At 47.6% G+C, this 13764-nt stretch overlaps 1 protein-coding gene across 2 annotated transcripts in view; it reads left to right on the forward strand.

Annotated features, from left to right (window-relative positions):
* itpr3 (inositol 1,4,5-trisphosphate receptor, type 3) overlaps nucleotides 1-13764 on the forward strand; it is a 534890-nt gene that overhangs the window by 181711 nt on the left and 339415 nt on the right. For both annotated transcript variants that reach the window (XM_061272597.1, XM_061272598.1), the window contains exons 10-12: nucleotides 9251-9295; nucleotides 9358-9500; nucleotides 9590-9689. In XM_061272597.1, coding sequence (XP_061128581.1) covers nucleotides 9251-9295; nucleotides 9358-9500; nucleotides 9590-9689 — 288 coding nt within the window. The remainder of the gene's footprint in view (nucleotides 1-9250; nucleotides 9296-9357; nucleotides 9501-9589; nucleotides 9690-13764) is intronic.

The raw sequence follows: 13764 nt of genomic DNA on the forward strand, positions 1-13764 counted from the left end.
CAGGGCTCTACGCACCCAGGAAAAAACAACAACCTATACAAACGATTCTTAAAGGATAGGAGTGAAAAATATTTAGAGCGCACCATATTAAAAGGCGCAGTCTCAGTTACGGGTGCTATTTCTGTATTTAACGCATCCATAAGGTATTCTTCGGTGCAGGTGCGGTATTGCATCCCTGATTTTTGCTGATGATGTGGCCTGTTGGCTTCTTCAAACCGTGATCTCCAACTTTCACTGGAGCGTTTCACAGCCGCTTGTGAAGCGGTTGGGTTAAAAATCAGCACCTCCAAATTTCAGACCATTGTCCTCAGTCAGAAATCAGTCTGGTGGAAGGCCCTCTCCGAACATGGAATGGGGGATGAGATTTTTGCCCAAGTGAAGGAGTTCAAGTATTCATACTTAAAGCAACGTGCTGAGGGGTAACGGTCACCATTTACTGTGACACAAAACAGTTCTAATCCTCCCGTGCTACTAAAAGTTCTTTTCTAGGAAACCCTATTCCTTAAAGAGACTGTTTTTATGTCACTCAAGGCCGTTCTGACATTTGTTTGTATCAGTGAGCGGAATTATAATAGTTCCTGTGAAGAAAAAACTGAAAAAACTCCACACAGGTTCGTTTTGGAGCTGCGAGTAAATATTTATTAGTAAATCTTAAATCACAACCCCCCCTCAACTCGTTGGGCGCCAAAATGTCAAACGCGCACTTTTTCTCAAAGTGTCACCGGCTTCCCATCAAAGGGTTCGACAAGCCGGGGTGAAGGGACTCGTCCGTATCTAACCACCCAAGTTAAATTATTTCTAACAGAATCAATCTACCGTTTTTTCCGTGTATAGTGCGCCCCCATGTATAATACGCACCCTAAAAATGGCATGCTGATGCTGGAAAAAAGCCTGTACCCATGTATAATACGCACCCAATTTTTATGAAATTAAAATATTTTTTTTTTTTTTAAGTCCCAATGATCGTCACACACGCAGGGAGGCAATGGGTCCCATTTTTATAGTCTTTGGTATGGTCTTAACTAGGCTGGATGTAATTTTTTTTGTTGGCGTTGATTTCTCCGACTGCCTGTAAACGCACCACCGCGCTCTGTGCGCGCATGTGAAAAAGGCGGCTCTGTATGGGAGAGTCGTTTAAGAGGAATAAAAACACCCTTGGAAACCAAAACTTGCCCCTCGTCGTGACTCTGAGCCGCAACAAATGTTTCGGATTTGTGTAGGGTACATTGTGACAGACAGCAAACGAGCAGGTGATCGAGCAAGCGTCTGATACGAGAGCATTGCGGTCGCATGGAGCGTGTTTGAAGTGAACAGCAGAGAAGAAAGGAACAAGGCAAAGTGTTGTGAAATAAAATGCACAGAACGGATGCGCAAGACACGTCAGCTATATAAAGAGCGAGAGTTGTTTTCTTCCTATTAGTTTCAATTCACAGTTTATTTAGCAGTTTCAATCAGCAAATAACAAAATGCGTATTACAGGTAATATTTTATTTCACAACACTTTGCCTTGTTCCTTTGGTCTCTGCTGTTCATCCTAAAACACAAAGGCGCTCTTTAAGCAATGCGACAGTGAGCGCCCGGCGCGCTGCGGTTGCGCGACCGCACCAAATTAAGCTCCCTGCGCAGTGCGCACTGAGGTCCACTTAAATTTTAGAAAGTACATCAGGACTTTAAAAACATCTTCTAAATTTCAGCGACGGCTCTGTCACAATAACGCGACCAGCGCGGTGCAGTTGGGCGGTCGGCGGCGCGCTACGGTTGAGCGTTCTCTCTCGCGCTCTCTCTCTCGCTCTCTCTCGCACACACGCAAACCGGATATCATACGGAGGCCGCCATTACAGATGCGCAGAACGGATGCGCAAGACACGTCAGCTATATAAAGAGCGAGAGTTCAGTTCTCTACCTAAATCCGTATTACAGGTAATATTTTATTTCACAACACTTTGCCTTGTTCCTTTCTTCTCTGCTGTTCACTTCAAACACGCTCCATGCGACCGCAATGCTCTCGTATCAGACAAGGCTTGCTCGATCACCTGCTCGTTTGCTGTCTGTCACAATGTACCCTACACAAATCCGAAACATTTGTTGCGGCTCCGAGTCACGACGAGGGGCAAGTTTTGGTTTCCAAGGGTGTTTTTATTCCTCTTCAACGTCTCTCCCATACAGAGCCGCCTCTTTCCCGTGCGCGCACGGAGCGCGGTGGTGCGTTTACGGGCAGTCGGAGAAATCAACGCCAACAAAAAAAATTACATCCAGCCTAGTTAAGACCATAACAAAGACTATAGAAATGGGACCCATTGCCTCCCTGCGTGTGTGACGATCATTGGGACTTAAAAAAAAAAAAAAAAAAAAAAATTAAAAACAATTCATAAAAATTGGGTGCGTATTATACATGGGTACAAGCTTTTTTCCAGCATCAGCATGCCATTTTTAGGGTGCGTATTATACATGGGGGCGCACTATACACGGAAAAAAACGGTATTTGCTATATAATTTATATTTCGGTATATGGGCCTGTGGAATATTTTGAAGTGCATGCGCCGTCAGCGGCGCGCACGCATTGTTGACAAAGGACGATCAAAATGCGTATTACAGGTAATATTTTATTTCACAACACTTTGCCTTGTTCCTTTCGTCTCTGCTGTTCACTTCAAACACGCTCCATACGACCGCAATGCTCTCGTATCAGACGCTTGCTCGATCACCTGCTCGTTTGCTGTCACAATGCACCCTACACAAATCCGAAACATTTGTTGCGGCTCCGAGTCACGACGAGGGGCAAGTTTTGGTTTCCAAGGGTGTTTTTATTCCTCTTCAACGTCTCTCCCATACAGAGCCGCCTTTTTCACGTGCACACGCCTTTTTCACATGTCCGCACTGATCCTGGTGGTGCCTTTACGGGCAGTCGGAGAAATCAACGCCAACAAAAAAAATTACATCCAGCCTAGTTAAGACCATACCAAAGACTATAAAAATGGGACCCATTGCCTCCCTGCGTGTGTGACGATCATTGGGACTTAAAAAAAAAAAAAAAAAAAAAAAAGATTGGGTGCGTATTATACATAGGTACAGGCTTTTTTCCAGCATCAACATGCCATTTTTAGGGTGCGTATTATACATGGGGGCGCATTATACATGGAAAAAACGGTAGTTTTTTGAATAACTCTGAATGTTACGTCAGGGCCGTTCTCAGCTCTTTGTTTGTGTTTTGCCCCCCAAAATGGGACTTATACTCCGGAGCAACTTATATACCATTTTTTCCCATGTATAATGCGCAAAATTTAACTAATTTATTGTCCTAAAATCTGGGGTGCGCATTATACATGGGTACAAATTTTTATTTTTATTTTTTTTAAGAAAATCATGGTACAACAATTTTTGAAGAAAATCTTGTCACGGATGGAGTGTGGAAAGGAGCAAGTGCAGCTTGGACCAGGGTTCATTGGAGGAACTCAAAACACAGACTTGGTAAACTAACATAACTCTCTAACAAAACCAACATCAAGACTGACCGACAAAGACGTGGAACAAAAAGACAGGGTGACATTACCAAAGACAGGAACAGAAACCAAACAGACATTATGACAGTAACACATGCAATGATATGACGGTGAGCGAGGGGCAGACAGGACTTAAATACAAATCACGAAACACGAGGCAGGTGACCGCGGTTACATTGAATGAGGTGACACAGGAAGGGAGGGGCGACGCAAACAGAAACTATGGCAACCTAGACACATAGCAAAACTCTCTATGACAAATCTCCCTCAAAATAAAACTTGAAATCACCTTTCTTCTTGTTTGTTGTCAATCGCGCATCGCATTCAGCCATCCTGCCCAACACACTTAGTCAGTAAAATTCATAATTGACGACACATCGTTGGATGCGATGGTGCAATCCTTGATGGTGTGTTATTGTCAAATATTGTTTGTTTTTTAATCTCCATCGCGGACCGGACGTCATACGGAGGCAGTATCACTGCGCATGCGCACTATGGATCCGATGCGCAGAACGGATGCGCAAGACACGTCAGCTATATTCAAGATGGCGGCGCGTGCATACGCAGCAACCTCTCTCTGTCCCGCCCAAACGGTGTTTTGTCCGTCTAATGAGTGTTTGTCCGGCAGTTTTTTTTGTTCGTCTCGTCGTACTGAGTCGTGCTTCAAGTACGGCAGGCAGGTTCTGCTTGACATCGGCCAAAGCAAGTTTTGTCGAGTTCTGGACTTTGATGTGGGAACATTAAAGGAGCTCGGCCTGCTACGTCCTGAAGCGTCGCCGGGCTCGTCTGCTATTCCTACCCCGGTTGGGAAGTGTCGAAAGCGGTGTGCTCCTCGCTGAAGAGGGGCAAAAGCGGGGGCGTCCGGGCCAGGCTGGCGGCCAACCCTGCTCGCCCGGCCGTGCCTTCCATTCTTCTGGCGAATGTTCGATCGCTGGACAACAAAATGGATTACATTCGCTTGCTGCGATCTACAAACCGGACAGTGCGGGACTGCTGTGTGCTCGAGACTTGGTTGACTGTCAACATTCCGGACTCTGCTGTACATCTGGAGCGGCTAGCTTGCTATCGGGCGGACCGGGCCATTGTACAAGGGGGGAATTCTCGTGGAGGTGGAATATGCGTCTACATCCGTGACGAATGGTGCCGGGACTCTGTAGTGGTATGCAAGCACTGCTCGTCACTGGCGGAGTTCGTGATCATTAAGTGCCGTCCTTTTTATCTGCCAAGGGAATATACCGTGATTCTGCTCGTCGCGGTTTACATTCTGCCTTCCAACATCGAAGGCGACGGGATCGCGGCTCTTAGTGAACTGTACCAGGCTGTCAGTGAACAAGAGACAGCGCACCCTGACGGTTTCACCATCTTCGCTGGGGATTTTAATCATGCTAACCTGAAGTCTGTTTTTCCGAGGCTTCACCAGCATGTTAATTTTCCTACGCGTGGCGACAGCTTCCTGGACCTGGTCTACTCTTCGCATAAAAGAGCTTTTAAAGCCGCCCCCCTCCCCCACTTGGACTTTCTGACCATATCACTGTTATGCTTTTGCCCGCATACAGACAAATGGTGAGAGCGTCCAGGCCAGTTCGCAAGCAGGTACGGGTGTGGCCTGAGAGTGCCTCTGATGCACTGCGTGACTGCTTTGGCTCTACTGACTGGGACATGTTTAGGAGGGCTGCCACTTGCGACGATCGGACAGACATTGAGGAGTATACTGACTCTGTTTCCTTCTACATCAGGAAGTGCATTGATGATGTGACTCACTCAAAATCCATCGTCACTCGGGCTAACCGGAGGCCATTCAGGCTGCTGAGGGCCAGGGACAAAGCCTTTAGAGCAGGGGATGAGGCTGGCTTGAGGACTGCGAGGGCTGACCTGTCCCGGGGCATCAAAGATGCAAAAAGGGCGTTCTTGTGCAAAATTACCGCCCACTTCAAGGACAGCAGGGATGCACGGAGCCTTTGGCAGGGCATTCAGACCATCACGGATTACAAGCCCCCGCCGCAGAGCTGTGAAGGCGACGTCCGTCTGCTCAATGACCTCAACCGCTTCTTTGCTCGCTTCGACGCTCAGAACAGCACTTGCCCGCTGAAGGCCACTCCCCCTTCACACTAGCTGCTCCTGTGCCTCTCCGCCAACAGCGTGAGGAGGGCGCTTGCCGCTATCAACATCCGTAAGGCGGCGGGCCCTGACAACATCCCGGGTCGAGCGCTGAAGGACTGCGCTGGGGAGCTGACGGGTGTCTTCACGGACATCTTTAACATTTCCCTGCAGCAGGCCGTCGTCCCGTCGTGTTTCAAGGCTGCCACCATCGTACCTGTGCCGAAGAAAACCCAATCCATCCTGCTTCAATGACTACCGCCCCGTGGCACTTACGCCCATCATCATGAAGTGCTTTGAGCGGCTTGTCATGGAGCACATCCGATCCGTTCTCCCCCCCACCATTGACCCCTTCCAGTTTGCGTACCGAGCCAAACGGTCCTCTGAGGATGCCATCTGCTCTGCCCTCCACTCGGCCCTCACCCACCTGGAGAGAAGGGACTCGTATGTGAGATTGCTGTTTGTGGACTTCAGTTCTGCCTTCAACACCATTGTGCCACAACGCCTCATCAGCAAACTTGACACGCTGGGTCTCAGTACCTACCTCTGCAACTGGCTACTGGACTTCCTCTGTCAGAGGCCACAGGTAGTACTTGTTGGCGACAAAGTCTCCGCCAGCATCACGCTGAGCCTGGGGGCCCCCCAAGGCTGTGTGCTCAGTCCGCTGCTCTTCACCCTCCTGACGCATGACTGCACTGCAACCTACAGCGACAACCGTATAGTGAAGTTTGCTGACGACTCGACTCTGGTGGGTCTCATCACCAAGGGAGACGAGACTCAATACAGGCTGGAGGTTGACCTTCTGACCACGTGGTGCAGGGACAACAACCTCCTGCTGAACGTTGACAAGACCAAGGAGATTGTTGTGGACTTCCGGAAGGGTCACACCCAACACCTGCCGCTGACCATCGACTGTGCTGTGGTGGAGAGAGTGAGCAGCGCCAAGTTCCTGGGGGTGCACATCAGTGAGGATCTCTCCTGGTCCACCAACACCGCATCACTGACAAAGAAAGCCCAGCGCCGCCTGTACTTCCTGCGGAAACTCAGGCGAGCGAGCGCTCCTCCGGCCGTCATGACTACATTTTACCGCGGCACCATTGAGAGCGTCCTCTCCAGCTGTATTGCTGTTTGGGGTGGCGGCTGCACTCACTACAACTTGAAGGCCCTGCAGCGCATAGTGAACACGGCTGGTAAGATTATTGGTGCTTCGCTCCCCTCCTTGAAGGACATTTACACCTCCCATCTCACCCGCAAGGCGACCACGATTGTGAGTGATGTGAGTCACCCCGCTCACTCTTTGTTCGAGCTTCTGCCCTCTGGGAAGAGGTACAGAAGCCTGTGCTCCCGCACCACCAGACTCTCAAACAGCTTCATACTCCAGGCTGTCAGAATCCTGAACTCGCTTCCCCGTTCTGCGTAGCGTCCTGTACTTTTACTGTCTGTATGCACACTGGCTCTTATTTGTTGTGTTATCTGTTTATTTATTATTTATTATTACACTTATTATTTGTGCCTTCTTGTTTTTTATATTGCGTCGTTTACTTGTATGTCTATCGTGTAATATGTCTTGTCACCGTGGGATAGAGAAAACGTAATTTCGATCTCTTTGTGTGTCTCGGCATGTGAAGACGTTGACAATAAAGCAGACTTTGACTTTTTGACTATATAAAGAGCGAGAGTTCAGTTTTCTTTCTATTAGTTTCAATTTACAGTTTAATTAGCAGTTTCAATCAGCAAACAACAAAATGCGTATTGCAGGTAATACTTTATTTCACAACACTTTGCCTTGTTCCTTTCTTCTCTGCTGTTCACTTCAAACACGCTCCATACAAACTAGGGATGCACCGAAAATTCGGCCACCAAAAATCTTCGGCCGAAAATGACCCAAAAGTGCATTTTCGGTTTTTGGCCGAAAGACCTAAATCACCGAAACAACACGGCCGAAACTTGTGATGACGTGAGCAAACAGCGCAGCCAGCACGCGGGAAAACGGGATAAGAGCCAGCATGTCTGCGGTGTGGACTGATTTCACTATTTCAGAGAAAGACCCACGGATAGCGATTTGCAAAACATGCAATGCTGAAATTTCAAGAGGGGGTGCATCTGCAATAAGTTTCTCCACGTCGGGTTTAATTCATCACCTGAAATCCAAACATCCCGATCGCCATTCTGAATATGAGAAGAAGGCGACACAGAAAAGGAAACTGACACCGAGCACGCCCACTCCGTCTGTGGGGGACGTTTTTGAAAAGGTAAGAAAGTTCTCTTTGTGTTTTTATAAGAGAACATATTTAATTTTACAGTCTTTCAGCAGGCCAGTCAGTTATAAGCCTGTAAATTATTATTTAATGTACACGAGTTGGGTCAAGTTAATTATTTTATTTTATTTTATTTTTGAATTTTAATTTATATTGTGCAGTGTTGTAATGTCAGTGCTAAATAAATATTTTCACACTTTTGTAACTGGTTTATCGCAATGCCTTGATTTTAGTGAGGTTAGTACACATGTAGCCATAAATGCTGTGGTTCTAATAACTGACATTTCTTTCGGTGTTTCGGTTTTCGGCCTTGGTTTCCTCATTTTTGGTTTTCGGTTTCGGCCAAGAATTTTTATTTCGGTGCATCCCTAATACGAACGCAATGCTCTCGTATCAGACGCTTGCTCGATCACCTGCTCGTTTGCTGTCACAATGTACCCTACACAAATCCGAAACATTTCTTCGCTATTGAGTGTGCTTGCGCATGCGCAGTGATACTGACCGGCAGAATAACATCCGGTTGTTCCCAAAGATGATCTTTTTTCTGAAATAATTTTATGTTTACGGACTTAAGTAACCCGTCCGGGTCATACCAAAGACTATAAAAATGGGACCCATTGCCTCCCTGCTTGGCACTCAGCATTAAGGGTTGGAATTGGGGAGTTAGATCACCAAATGATTCCCGACCGCGGCGCCGCTGCTGCTCACTGCTCCCCTCTCCCCCAGGGGATGGATCAAAATCACACGGGGATGGGTGAAATGCAGAGGACAAATTTCACCACACCCAGATGCGTGTGTGACGATCATTGGGACTAAAAAAAAAAAAGAAAAAAAGGCAAAATTTGGGTGCGTATTATACATGGGTACAGGCTTTTTTCCAGCGTATTATACATGGGGGCGCATTATACATAGAAAAAAACGGTATGTTTTTTACACTTTTTTGGGCATTTTATGGCTGATGCGACCTTTATTCCGGAGCGACTTATAGTCTGGAAATTACGGTATATTGATATTGCTCAAGCTGATACATCTTAAAATAATGGCACAGCAAACTCATATTCCAAAATTGTGCATTGCTACGTGTTTGAACAGGTCGTGTCCTCCCAATTGCTAACAATTTAATTTATTAGATTTGTTAATTTCCATCAAGTCACCCCTATGTCAAGCTTTAACACCATCTCCTGGTGACATTTTGGAACTACTAGATGTTTTGGGATAGCCAATGTGCCTGGGCCAAATTCAATACCTAATTTTACACCATCTTGCCACTTGACATACCATAGCAATTTCCAGCGTGTGTGTGCGTGCGTGTGTGTTTCTTTTGAATACCTCATTCCAGAAAAAAATATTGATCAATAAAATATAAATTAACTGTTTTTTCTCTTGTTTGTACAGGAGAATCCTTGTTATCGAGGGGAAAGTTCAGAGATGTCCTCCTTGGTGAGCAGGAAACATACTGGATTATTGGAGGACCATCGGCCTAACTTTGGATCTTTGTGCAGATGGAAGGAAGTCGCAGCAGCAAGCGTTCGCATGGCGAGAAGATCAAATATAAGTTGGTGGCCATGACACATGGCAACGACATTGCCTCACTCTTTGAGCTGGATCCCACCACTTTGCAAAAGACCGATTCTTTTGTTCCGCGGTACTGCCCACTTCCTACTGGCTTTTCAGAGTATAACACTAATGCATTGAATGTGAAATGGAGACCGTAGAATGAGTGCCTGCTTCCAGGAACTCGTATGTCCGCCTGAGGCACCTCTGCACCAATACGTGGATCCAGAGCACCAATGTCCCCATCGATGTTGACGAAGAGAGACCTATCAGACTCATGGTTGGTCTGTCACTCTTTTATTGACAGTTGAATAGGTTCAAACCAAGCACACAGAGAAAGCAGGAAGAAAATGTGTTGTGAAACCAAATTATCATCTGTTAATTTCGATTTGCTAGACTCAAGTTTAATCTTGGAACCTTTAGTAATTGGAGTTCATTCCTTAGTCAATTTATCATAAGACGAGGCTTTCAATAATCTAAATGCGCAAGTATAAAAATAAGTTCTCAGTGTTTTTGAATGTTAAAAAAGTCATCGAGCTGGTTCGCCCTCTCCACACCGCCTCTAATGATGACACTTTGCCAGGTGTACACAGTTGGGATCAGGGAAGTCAAGTGGCCTGAGGCGCAGAGGAAGGACCCACGAACTGAAACGAGAGTTACGAAAATAAAACAGGAAGTGACAATACGAAGGACAGGATACGATAAAAACAACCCATAAAACACGACAGCATGACATAACCCCCCCCTCTAGGGCCGGATCCCAGACGGGCCAGGAGCATCGGGGTGAGGCGCATAGAAGTCATCAAGCAGTTTGGGATCCAAGATATAGCTTCGTGGCACCCATTGCCGCTCTTCTGGCCCATAACCCTTCCAGTCGAGCAGGAACTGCCCGTCCCGTCCTGCGCACGTCTAACAGTTCCTTGACCGTGTAAGCAGGCCCACCCCCCACTGTCCGCAGAGGCGGTTTGGGAGCCGGCACCATCCTACTCTCCCTGGTTGGCTTAATCTTCCCGACGTGGAAGGTGGGATGCACGGCAAGCGACCGGGGCAGGCGGAGTCGTACAGCGGCTGGACCAACGACTTTGGAAATGGGGAACGGACCCACAAAACGGGGAGCCAGCTTCTTGGAGCCCACCTAGAGGGGAAGGTCCCGGGCGGACAGCCAGACCCGTTGGCCTCGCCGGTAGACGGGCGCCGGGTGCCGCCTCCGGTCGGCCATCTTCTTGACTCTATCGCCCTGGCGAACCAGCGTGGCTCGTGCCGCCACCCAGATGTGACGACAGCGTCTCACCACGGCGCGCGCCGAGGTAACGGACCCCTCCGGCTCACTATCGGGGAAGACCGGGGGCTGGTAGCCAAATACGCACATGAAGGGGGACATCCCGGTAGCCGTGGTAGGCAGGCAGTTATGGGCGTATTCCACCCACGTTAGATTCTTGTTCCACGAGGAGGGGTTCTGGGTTACCAGGCAGCGGAGGCCTGTTTCCAGCTGCTGGTTTATGCGCTCCGCCTGGCCGTTCGCCTCCGGGTGATAGCCCGAAGTGAGGCTCACGGTGGCCCCTATGAGCTTGCAAAACTCTTTCCAGAACCTGGACACAAATTGGGGGCCTCTATCGAAAACGACGTCCCGCGGAAATCCATGCATTCTGAAAACGTGGTCCATGAGAACTTCTGCCGTTCGCTTAGCTGAAGGCAACTTGGGCAGGGCAATGAAGTGAGACATCTTGGAGAACCGGTCCACCACCGTGAGTATCGTCGTCTTCCCATTTGATGCAGGAAGCCCCGTGACAAAGTCCACCGAGATGTCGGCCCAAGGTTGAGAGGGAATGTCTGTTCAGTTGAGTCCATAGACCATAGCACGCTCCAACCACAACGCAGCAGAGGATCCACCTGGCATATGGAGCCCCGTTGCTACTTGGATGACACGGACTCCGAGGCATACCCTCGCCTAGCGGAGTGGGGATTGTTGTTCGCTTCATCAACATTGAGACGTCTAACCCTAAACAATGAGGCTAGTTTGAAGTCAGGCTTCCCCACCACGCCGAATTGAGGGGTCCAGCACTTCTTGTAGCTTGCAGTGGCTGAGGTGAATCCAGCTGGGCCGTTCAGCGATCTTTACTGCCGTGGGGGTAGTCAGCAAGACTTGGAATGGTCCCTCCCACTGCGGGCTGGCCCAGTTCTTTCTTTTGATGACTTGGATGTAGACCCAGTCTCCTGGCTTGATGGTGTTGTCGACCTGTGAGGATGAAAGATCAGGCGGCAGTAAATTTGCATTTGCCACCTCTGTCAGTCTGAGCGTTCTGATCATGTAATCTGCCAAAGACTGTTCTTCATCTGCCTTTTGTAAATCTGCATGGAACACAGGTAGTCTATACGTATAGTCTCCCGTGGATGATTTCAAAAGGTGTTAGCCCTTCTGAAGTGGGGGTGATTCTCATATAGAGCTTCACTAAGTCTAGGCACTCTGGCCAAGATCTCCCTGTTGTTTCCATGCATTTTTTCAACCTGCTTTTGATAGTATAGTTTGCTCGTTCAACCAGGCCAGCGCTGGAAGGGTGGTAAGCGCAGTGGTTTTTTAACGTTATCCCAAGGTGTACAGCCATGTTCTGTCCCACTTGGTTCACAAAATGTGGACCATTGTCACTGTAAATGGTTTGGGGGATGCCATGAGTTGGTATGATGGCTTTGCAAATGGCTTTTGCCACTGTTAAGGCATCTGCACATTTAGATGGAACTATTTCCACCCATTTGGAAAATGCATCAATCATCACTAGGCAGTATTTGTGAGGTCCACTTTGTGTGAGCTCAATAAAATCCATGTGCATGATTTGAAATGGGTAAGACGGTTTTGGAAATGAGCCTCTCTTAGGTCTCATGTTTCCTTGTGGATTATGTTTCACCAAACGGGACATGCTTTACAATTTTTTTTCAAGTAAACATCCAAACCAAAGGTAGTGAATTGTTGATGTATGATGGACCTCATCCCCCCTGTCGACACATGGCAAGGCCCATGTGTCGCAATCGCTGCTGCCTTAAAAAGTGATTTAGGTAAAACAGGTTTGTCAACAATGCGGAGGATATTATCTGTATCCGCTATTGCACCTTTTGTCGTCCACATTCGTTTTTCCACCATTGGAGCATTGCCCTGCATATCTGTCAGTATAGTCTTATCTATGAGTTGCGTGTCCTCTGAATCTATTTAAAAAGATTCATGGCCATGTTTCCCTGTTGCTGCTTCTTTAGCTATTCTGTCCGCTAATCTGTTTCCATTCGAGGCCATCTGTGCTTGTGGTGTGAGCAGCACATTTACAAACAGCTAGTTTATCAGGTAAATGAATGGCCTGTAACAAGTCTTTTAACAAGGAGGCATGGGTAACCGGCTTACCAGTTGATGTTGTCATCCCCCTGCGCTCCCATTGTTTTGCAAAATAGAACAGAGTAGAAAACGCAGACTGACTGTCTGTGTATACAGTGACTTCCTTATCTTCCGCTAATTGACAAGCTCTTGTTAGTGCAATCAGCTCAGCAGCCTGCGCTGACCTGTTTTATGGAAGCTTCTCTGCTTCAACAATCTGGTTTGGCAATTCCACAATTGCATACCCACTTTGATTGTTCCCTTTAGTATCCTTCGAACATGACCCATCCACAAACCGCTTTTCCCCTTTGTCAAGTGGTGTGTCAATTAAATCTTGTCTGGGCAGCTGTAGATGTTCTGTAGGACCCAAACAGTTATGTGGGGTGCCATCCCCTGGCAACGGGATCAACGTTGCTGGGTTAAGGACTGTGCACCTCTTTATCACAATGTGTGGTTGTGACAGAAGCGTAGCAGTGTAGGATAGGTGTCTGGTAGGTGACAAAAAGTTCATCTTGCTTTGTAGTAGCAACACATCTGCAGAATGTGGAACTAGTAGCTCCATTTTGTGAAAGAGCACCACATCTGCAGATTGTCTCACTGCAAGCGCTGCCGCGCATACTGCTTGGACACAGTCTGGTAAGGATTGAGCCACTGGATCCAATGTTTTTGAATAAAATGCAATTGGTCGTAGTTTGCTGCCATGACTCTGCGGCAACACTGAGGTCATAAAACCATTCCTGCAGTCTGCTGTTTGTACAAAGGTTTTATTGTAGTCTGGCAAGATAATAGATGTGGTTTCCATCAGAGCCTGTTTCAGCACGACAAAAGCATCATCTGCTGCTGGTGTCCACATTATTTTTTCTGTCATCGCCATGGCGACTCCATGCGCAATATCTAGCAGCGGTTGCGTCTTTTCTGCATAATGTGGGATCCATGCTCTGCAGTAATTGCAGAGCCCGGAAAAATGACATACCGTTTTTTTTCATGTATAATGCGCAAA

The sequence above is a fragment of the Syngnathus typhle genome, linkage group LG2 (assembly GCF_033458585.1).
Source record: "Syngnathus typhle isolate RoL2023-S1 ecotype Sweden linkage group LG2, RoL_Styp_1.0, whole genome shotgun sequence".
Classification (NCBI taxonomy): domain Eukaryota; kingdom Metazoa; phylum Chordata; class Actinopteri; order Syngnathiformes; family Syngnathidae; genus Syngnathus; species Syngnathus typhle.